This window comes from Ostrea edulis, chromosome 6 (assembly GCF_947568905.1).
Source record: "Ostrea edulis chromosome 6, xbOstEdul1.1, whole genome shotgun sequence".
Taxonomy (NCBI): Eukaryota; Metazoa; Mollusca; class Bivalvia; order Ostreida; family Ostreidae; genus Ostrea; species Ostrea edulis.
In genome coordinates this window covers 69,627,628-69,637,725 of record NC_079169.1, presented here as the reverse complement: position 1 = coordinate 69,637,725, position 10,098 = coordinate 69,627,628, and the positions used below count along the sequence as shown (strand labels likewise).

The 10,098-nt window shown below is 35.9% G+C and overlaps 2 protein-coding genes across 2 annotated transcripts; one reads left to right on the top strand and one right to left on the bottom strand.

Moving 5' to 3' along the window:
* The first annotated feature begins 19 nt into the window (after positions 1 to 19).
* LOC125647859 (EF-hand domain-containing protein 1-like) lies at positions 20 to 4,392 on the top strand. Its single transcript, XM_048874680.2, has 11 exons — positions 20 to 170; positions 510 to 731; positions 817 to 967; positions 1,087 to 1,223; positions 1,362 to 1,589; positions 1,775 to 2,116; positions 2,369 to 2,509; positions 2,615 to 2,909; positions 3,330 to 3,420; positions 3,551 to 3,743; positions 3,981 to 4,392. The coding sequence occupies exons 1-11, from the start codon at positions 123 to 125 to the stop codon at positions 4,056 to 4,058; spliced, it is 1,926 nt and encodes a 641-aa protein (XP_048730637.1). The 5' UTR covers positions 20 to 122; the 3' UTR covers positions 4,059 to 4,392.
* A 133-nt stretch (positions 4,393 to 4,525) lies between these two features.
* Positions 4,526 to 8,832, bottom strand: LOC125647991 (whirlin-like). Its single transcript, XM_048874874.2, has 3 exons — positions 8,660 to 8,832; positions 5,139 to 5,288; positions 4,526 to 4,925 (listed from the first exon to the last, which is right to left on the bottom strand). The coding sequence occupies exons 1-3, from the start codon at positions 8,750 to 8,752 to the stop codon at positions 4,707 to 4,709; spliced, it is 462 nt and encodes a 153-aa protein (XP_048730831.1). The 5' UTR covers positions 8,753 to 8,832; the 3' UTR covers positions 4,526 to 4,706.
* Positions 8,833 to 10,098: the final 1,266 nt, after the last annotated feature.

Below are 10,098 nucleotides of genomic sequence, written 5' to 3'. Positions count from 1 at the left end.
ACGAGATCTCGGAATATCACGCGTTGGTTCTGTTTGGTTAGCAACCACGCTGTAACTATTGTATGGGTGACTGTGTTGTTGGGATACACACTACAGATAAACTGAAGGGATAGAAACATACAATGGAGGGTCTGCCGTTTCTTCCAGGGAATTCCTTCAGGGACCCAACTGTAAGTATTTGCATGAATAAATATTTTATTTTGCAAACTCCTCTTTTCTTAAAGCGGAATTTTTTGAGAGTTTATGAATTGTTGAAAAATTCATTCTGACATTTATTCATTTAGACTAGCAATGCACCGTCTCTCTCTGTACATTAAATTATTTCTAATGCCTATTTTTAAAAATTATTATTATATTTATATGTCAATATTAATTTTGAATGCAATTATAACTATATAGATGCATGTTGACTGGCCAGTGTAATACACTGAGTGCAGTTACATATAGACCAGTTGACAAATGGCAGTAGATTGATTTGTAAACTTACACGATTTTCTAATTACTTGTAGAAAAACAAGTACCACAGGAGCCATTCCTTGAACTATAAGAATGGTTATACCGTTCCCTCACTGCCTACATCAGGGATAGGTGGGGAACCCATTATCTACAATCAACTGAGTGAACAAGAACTTGATGAATTAGCCAATTACAATCCAACTCTGACTTATGGACAGGCCAAACAAGCACCACCAGAGGATTTTGTACCAGCACATAAAGCATGGGATAAAAAGGTATTGTTATGGCTTGGATGATCTAATTGCATGAACTGATCATTGTCATGTTATGTACATATTGTACCTTTCATTTCAATTACAGGTTCTAAGGTTTTTTGCTTACTTCAAGCAAACTGTACATGAATCCCCTGCCGAATACTTCCGAGTCCGCCCAGTAGATATTTATTATTACCTAGAGGATGACAGCATATCTGTTGTGGAACCTCATGTAGAAAACAGTGGAATGCCACAAGGTATGATTGTAAACAAACTGTCAGTTGAATACCATTGTCCATAGAATTGCACAATGCACATTCAATGAATTTTTTGTAATATTTATTTTGTACTAATTGTTTTGACTGTTTTACTTCAGGAAAACTCATCAAAAGACAAAGACTCCCCAAGAATGACCAGGGAGACAACTGGCACTGGAAGGACCTCAACAATGGCACTAATGCTACCTTCTATGGCAAGGTTTTCCACATCGTAAATTGTGACAAATTTACAAAGGTATACAAATTTGTCAAAAATGCACAGCATTTTGATCTAATGTGTTCGTACTATGTGTTTTTATTCTTGTGTGTCCATTTTATATTGATTAATGTAACAGGCATGACAAAAGACATTGTTACTTGTATTTGTGAACAGGATTTCCTGGAAAGTGAAGGTTTGGTGGTAAATCCATCAGGGGAATTGCCAACAGATCCCTACATTGAGAAGAGAAAGGAAGCTGCCGCTCTCAGAACCTACCAGACTCCATCAGCTTTTGATAAAACAAAGCAGTTTTTGGAAATGGATCGCAAAGTGCTACGATTTTACTGTGTCTGGGATGACAGGGATAATATGTTTGGAGAAATGCGCCCATATGTCATTCATGTAAGATAATTCACTATTACAGTCAATTTTATGCTGCAATGATTATCAGCAACATGAGCTATTTACATTACATTCAGTTGTAAGATAGAATAATTACAGTGTTTATGCATACTTGGCTTAGTAAATTTGCATTCATTGATCATGATTAGGGATGATCTCTATTTCAATCATCTCTGTATTTTCAGTATTATTTGGTGGATGACACTTTGGAAGTCCGAGAAGTGCACACACCCAATGATGGAAGAGATCCCTTCCCAGTCCTGATTGGGAGACACAAGGTTCCTAAGAATAGATATGAAGTAGAATCCTCCTTCCCTGCGGTTGTGATGGAGTTATCAGATAACGAAATCAAACAATATTACACACCGAAAGACTTTCATATGGGAACAACTGTTCCAATCTATGGGCGAAAATTCCTCATTTATGATTGTGATAACTTTACAAAGGCCTTCTATTACCATCACTTTGGACAAACAGAATTCAATTCTCTAGATGTGAAAGAGAAACTGAAGGATCTGCCAAAAATGGTAAGCTGTCAATTATATGTGTTGAATTTATGTTAAGAATTATATTGCTAAAAATGTGTAATTTTGTGTTAGGCTTAACTTATTGCACCTCTTCCACAGTATACATGTACAGATAGATGTTGATAAGTAAGAGCACACTTCAATTGTCTGCTGTTATCTGACATTTTATGAGAAATTGATAACAGCATCTATCATCAAATTCATGATGTAAAAAATCCGAGATATTAAGGTTTTGTAAATTATCTGATACAGGAAATCCCGCCCTACAACCACTTTGGGTCCCTGGAGGACTCTCTGCAGTCCTGCTTGTCACTGATACCACAGCCACCCAAGAAAGACTTCATCAAGATGTTGGAGAATGACCACAAAGTTCTCAGATTTGAAGCAGTTATGGTATGTGTCAAATTTACATTTTCATGCATTCAGTATAGGACAACATGCGAGTACTTGCATACAATTTTTTATCTGAAATGACTTAATTATATTTCAATGTTTTAGGATTCTGTCCGACCTGAGGATAATGGAAGGAGATTTATCATATCCTACCGACTGGCTGATGATATGATGACAGTATATGAGCCCCCAGTCAGAAACTCGGGAATCATTGGAGGAAAATTCCTAGAGAGAACCAGGGTGGCAAAGACCAGCTCTGATCCTGATCAGCCCACTTTCTATGGTCCTCAGGACTTTTATATCGGTGCTGTAATTGATATCTTCAAACATCGCTTTGTTATCATTGGAGCTGATGAATACGTTCTGAAATACATGGAGGACCACAAATCTCAATTCCCAGGTAATTAAGGCCAATTAAAATTGATTGATAGATTATCATCTCCACCCACCCCTAAAAAAAGAGCCCCGCCCCAATTTTTTTTATTTTCGCAAAAATTACAATTTCAAACAAACTTGCTTCCATGAGCTGTGAATGATTAAAGTTACAGAATGTTGGTTTTATATTTTCTACCAAGGATTCTTTGAATGTAAACTTGATTAACACTTTGTGTGATGCCTTTTGTCATTAATTTTTTTTTCTCGGGAAATAAAAATTGAAAAATAAAATCCTCCCACCCGCCCCATATTTGTTTGTAACCCTGGATGATAATCTACTAATTAAGTTGAATTGGCCTAACCAAAACAGTTCTTAACTACCCAGTGGAATATTTCATGTGGAATATTTGATCTAAATTCAGTTATATATTTTTTATTATTACAGAGAGCACCATTCAAACTCTACGGGAGTACTTGAGTCAGTCTAAGGCTGAGAAAGAAATGATTAAAGGAGGACCCATGAAAGTTAGAAGAAGGTAACTTCAAAATGCAATTCTTTAAAGAGTGGCATTCACTTTTTTGCAGAAGGCATCAGATGTATTCATTATATGGAAAATATTTGAATAAGATAGTTTTGATATTGAATTTCTGTTCTATTGTTTACAGCCCAGGTGACCTTGAGATCTTGGTAAGACAAGTAAGAGCTCAGTTGAAGAAAATTGCCATCACAGATAAATCCCGTGTTGATGAAATGTTTCTTCGCTACAACAAGAACCGCAGTGGGTTCATTGATGCAGACAACATGAAGAATCTATGTCGTAGTTTACAATTACCAGTTGATGATGACGTCATAGCAGCTGTGAGTAGTACAATTTCACAACTCCTTAAATTAATTCATAATAATAATTAATCAAACAATCAATTAAGGTATATACAAATATTGTTCATAAATCTAGAAATTTGAATGATATTCATTTTTTAAAAAAAATATGAAAATGATTGATAAACTTTACCCAGGTAGAAGGAATTTCTCTAAGTTTAAAAAAAACCCACTATGCTGTACCAGTGATTTTAATCCAATCTTTTCTTGATACAGCTTATTGCACAGTGCACATCTGATTCAGCGGGAAAGATCAGCTTAGAAGACTTCAGAAGATTTGTTGAAAGTTCATGAAGAGACACCTTTTAAATTAACCTTTCTACTGTGATATGTGACAATAAAAACCCTCCATGGTTGCAATACAGATTATGGATTCTGTCCAAAACCACTTTTTAAAATATTTGTACATACTGTTAGGATATTTTATCAATCAAGATTTTTTAAAATGTGCAGTAAACCTGTCTTATTACAGCAAGGACGGTTAAGAAAGTTGAAGCATTTACTGTTTCTAACCTTAATTATGTTATTAGGACGACAGTAACCGCAAAGGGAGATAAACCTGCCTCTTTCATCATATGTTATTGTAAAAATATTGATGTGAATATGTAATAAAAATAGTAAAATAATACATAAGTTTTATCAAGAGTCAATGCAAAATAAAAACAATCATGTGTATGATTAACTCTGGTTTTCAAGAAAGCTAAAAAAAAACTAAAAGAATTTTTCAAAATTGCTAATTTTAAGAAGCCAACAATTCAAAGTAAAGAAAATACCTTTATTTATTTTTTTATTTTTTTGTTAAATGTTTTAAACATAGAAGAGACACAATTCATCAAATGGTTCAGAGCAGATGTGAATTGCATATCCATACAGAAAAATTCATGAATTTTGGAACTTTTTTCTCTATTTTGTTTGAAGTATGTCCAAATTAGTTTTTGTATCTCATTTTCTATCCATTGAATTCAGTATGTAACTCTGTGAAATTTGCGACAAGTTCATTGTTACAAGAAGATTCAGGCGATTTGTAGAGACGTCCTGAAAGGCGTCAGCGATGATCTTCACAATCTCACGGTGTTCCACCCCACACAGTTTCTGGCCATTCACTTCCAAAATCTGGTGGCCACATTTCAAACGACCTGACTCAAACGCTGATCCTCCATGCTAAAAATAAAAAAGTACTGCATATTTCATCATGGTACAAGACCATAGAAGCTCTTTATCTTAATTAGATTCCATTTCTTGCATTGTGTTTCTGTATTATAGTGCGAACAGGACTTCGTGATTTTTAATATTTACTAATCGCGATGAGGAGCACCTGTTTACTAGACCAGGATGAAAGTCAAACCAGTGTAAAAATGAAATTGTGAAACATACCTGGATACTTATGACTTTTGGAATGGGTTGACGTGTGTTTAGTCCGCCTTCTATGGCGATACCAAGTGTGGGCTTTGTCTTGTAAATGATAACGAAATCCAGAGGAATATTGCCATATCTCTTTTTAGAACTGGCTACCACTGCATCCAGCTGAAAACGAAAGGATATCCTAATGTAACAATTCATAGTGAATTCAGGTAGTCACACATATTTCTTCACCAAATCAAGAAGGGTTGAAGCATCCAGGAAATTTTTAAAGTTGTGTCCGACAGTTGGTGATTTGGGAATGTCTTCCAGGTCCCCCAAACCCCTCTTTAAGAAATTCTTGTGTAACGTATAGGCTAATTAGAAACGGTTTTAAGCCACCAAATTCTCCTAAAGTCTTTGTGGAGGGCATGTTTTAAATAATTTAGACCTGAGGACAATTATGACAATGAAGTATCGTCCGCAAATAGGTGAGAACTGCTTAAAAGATTGGTAATGTAATTTAATATAGAAAATAGAAAAGGACCCAATACAGAACCTTGGGGAACCCCAGCATTTGTTTGTTTAATAATGATGATAATATTTATTTATTTATATAGCGCTCTATATGATTATAAATAACCACTCTAAAGCGCTGCACACAATAAAAATGATACAGCATATTATAAAAGTGGTAAAAGGAAATTATAATAGCATTAAGACAGATAATATCAAAACAATGCTAGAAAAACATCAATAATGTGAAGTAAAATTACTAAAATCTAAAACATGGCATGCATAAAAAAAGTTCCACGCCGTACAATCAAATGATATAAAATACAATAGTTGAAATAAATATACAATTATACACTTGAAAAGGTCATGTTAAAATGATGGTAAAGAAACCATAAAGATTTAACCTATAATACTAATGATATACAAGTCTAAAAAGATGTGTTTTTAAATGTTTTTTAAAAGTGTTCAAATTCTGATAACTGTGGAGGGTATCAGGCAGAGAGTTCCAGAGTGTAGCTGCTGCCACATCCAAACGCCTGTTTCCATACATGTATGTGGAGGTTCGACATCTAGGTCTAATTAATGTCAGTTTAAATTCTGATTAAAACCAGACCTTCAATTTCACCTCCCTTTTTTTCTTTTATTTTGTTTGTTTAATTTCTGAGAAGCTTTCATTGACAAATATACATTGTTGGTGATCGGATATGTAGTTTCCAAGCAGTTCTAGTACATGCCCTGTTACTCCAAATAAACTTTGCTTTACCGACCAACCTTTATGCCTGAACTCTATCAAACACTTGAAAAATATGACAAAAGATTAAACATGTGCTTTGACTATTTTCCCTGTTAACACATGTGTTGTGATATATTTCTATTAGTTGATGGATAGTTGAATAATTAGTCAAGAAACCAGATTGCATATTATAAGAGCTAATTGTCTATAAAACAAATAGATTTAAATTTTCCCACGATGCTTTATAGTGCTATTTATGGCACGCCAAATTCACAAAAATGAGCTAAACATAGTTTCACAGTTGATAAACTAGGTTTATCGACTGTAAACTATAGTTTACGAACTGGAAACTATAGTTAACGATTCGTTAACTATAGTTTTCACCCGTAAAACTATATTTAACGGTTGCAAACTATAGTTTACAAATGCTAATCCAAGTTTATCTGTCTTTAAATAAACGTTAATAATAGATTTTGCTGATAAATACAGATTCACATTTGTAAACTATGATTTACATTCGTTAACTATAGTTCACAATTGTTAATCCTAGTTTCACAAATTGTGATACTATATTTATCAGACTTGTAAACCGTAGTTTACAATCGTGAAACCGTATTTATCAGATAAATTATGTTTTTGCAATCGCTAATGATTGTTTTCATTGTTAATTATAGTTTACGCTTGTGAAACATAGATTATCTGTTAACTATGGTTTACAGATGTGAAATATAGATTAACGTCGTTAACTATAGTTTACGGTCCGTAAACTATAGTTTACAGTCGATAAACCTAGTTTATCAACTGTGAAACTATGTTTAGCTCATTTTTTGTGAATTTGGCGTGCCATAGCTATTGGTCAATAATTAGACGGTAGATTTGTCCTTTCTTGTACAGTGTATATTGGCGTTATAGAAACCTTCATCCACAGGATTAATCCGATTAAAACCAGATCTTCAATCTCGCTCCCCCTCCCCCTTTTTTATGTCCGCTCTTCAACAAGTGGCCATAGAAAAAAAGGGAGGCGAGATTGAAGGTCTGGTTTTAATCAGACTGTCCACAGGATTGGACAAGTTTTCTCGTTTTACATATTTGAAAGAGTAATGAGAGTGGTTTGCTTATGGTCTGTGCCGTGTTGTTGGGTTTTTTTTGTTTGTTTGTTTGTTTGTCTTTTGGTTTTTCTTTCTTCAACATTTGATGTGAGATACTATCAAGTCCTGATGCTATACCAAGTTTATGGACCATAAATATGTCATAAAAGAATGACCAAAAAAGTCACAAGAGGCACAGAGGTCATCATTTTCGGGGGGGAGGGGGGTATATACAGGTGCTGTTTCCTGTCCTCAAGCACCTGTGAACTGGTGAGGGATGTTTTAAATTTCTCAAATTCATCAATGAAATAATTTTTTAATGTAGCTATTTTCGGCAAACGACTTTCTTTTTGGGCTTTGCATCCCCAACTCCCAATCAAACAAGACAAGCCACATAAAGTCAAATTTGAACATTGGTCAACTGAATTACACATATATTTCCATATTTAAATGTTAGCTATTTTACCATTTGAAGTACCCAGTTTAGGGGTAGCGCTTGAATATCCCCGTGGAAGGCAGAACGATATTTTCTTCAATATTAATCTTTCATCAAAATTATAGTAGGTTAGGAGGAAAACCGAGCGCCATTGAAGCTCTACAGCACGGGGGTCGAGGGAGGGAGCCCTTGAATATCAGGATGCAAGATGTGTTTATAATTATTTGGTTCTTTTAGTAAAGCGCTGGGGGAGGGGGGGGGGGGGGGGGATTATATACCCTCTTCTGGTTCTATGGACTTTAAAAGTGTGATTCTCTGAAAACAGTTATAAGGTTTTCTTACAAAAATTAACATATTAGACAGTTAAATAATAAAAGATAAAAAAAGGAAATTCAAATTCAATTTTTTCAGTATAGCAGAAATTACAAAATCGTTCATGATTCATTTAATCATAATTCAATGAAATTCATTAGATGACAATTATTAGTTTACATACATTGAACTTTTTTAAATTTTTTAAATATGCACCCTACGCATATATAATTATATATATAGTACGCTACGTACTTGTAACTTGTTATGTAACGCCATATAGATACATTTACATATGTTACTATGTTACTTTGAAAGATAACACAAATTTGATTAGGAGTACGTATGTACCTTTAATTAAAAAGTGCGTAAATATGCACAGGTGCGATACAACTCTCATCTATTGGTGATGTTTATTTCTGCAGCATTTAGTTTAGAAAATCGTATGCAGAACAGAGGGTAAATTACATACCTTCTCTGCTTCTTCAATGATAGATAAATCCACAAAGGAGAAGTAGGAAGGGCGAGGGATCTTAACAGGCGTGATATCGAGACACCCGTCCATTGATGTCTGCGGAGTACTGATGACTATATCTGCCTAGTCGTACGGTTACATATTGAGAAAATCGTTACCATGGCAACAACTCAGGTGCGACAGAATAGATCCAATACGTGCTATTCAAACGATGTCACTAATGATTTCTGGGAAACACACCATCAACTTAACGTTAAGTACGTATGTTGTTTATCATCTTTATTTTCCTGCTCTTTCTGGTATGGCAGCAAAACAATGTAGTGTATTTAGAAATATTCAATTTCAATTAAAACATATCTATTGCCGGCAGAAAACAGGCCGGGTAATGGATGAAGTATCTGGACTGGTCCTTAGGAAAAGGGATCACTTCCAGCATCAGACCACACAGACAACACGTGACTATATAATGCCAAGTAACAAAAACACATTATATAAAAAAGAAAAAAGAAAAAAAAAAAAGTATTACATTTGACGCAAAGAATATAATATATTATAAAGCTAAAGGATAGAATTACTGTACTCTTGAAGGTCTTTTGATATCTGGAAAAGCGTCACCCTGACCCCCCCCCCTACCCCCAACAAATTTACAATTGAGTACATACCCACAAGTAAACAAAAGACTACAAAAACTGGCAATTTACTTCTCATGAATCTATCTGATCTATTATCGTCCTGTCTTGTCGATGTCGCATTAGATCTTGGTAATAAAATTTTTAATCCATATGTACACTGAGAACTGCGGTCAATACATGTGCTGCTGTTGTTGAGGACCGAGTTGCACCCGTTGACTCTGGTGTCCATACAACAGAACACGGGTCGGTACAACAGAATACGGGCAGGTAAAACAGAACACGGGCCGGTAAAACAGAACACGGGCTGGTACAACAGAACACGGGGGAGGGGGGGGGTACAACAGAACACCGGTGGGGGGGGGGGGTACAACAGAACACGGGCCGGTACAACAGAACACGGGGGTACAACAGAACACCGGGGGGGGGGGGGGGGGCGGTACAACAGAACACCGGGGATGGGGAAGGGGCGGTACAACAGAATACGGGCTGGTACAACAGAACAGGGCCGGTACAACAGAACACGGGCCGGTACAACAGAATACGGGCCGGTACAACGTAATACTGGCCGGTACAACAGAATACGGGTCGGTACAACAGAATACGGGCCGGTACAACGTAATACGAGCCGGTACAACAGAATACGGGCCGGTACAACGTAATACGAGCCGGTAAAACAGAACACGGGCCAGTGCAACATAATACGGGCCGGTACAACGTAAAACGAGCCGGTACTACAGAATACGGGCCGGTACAACGTAATACGGGCCGGTACAACAGAATACGGGCCGGTCCATCAGAGTACGG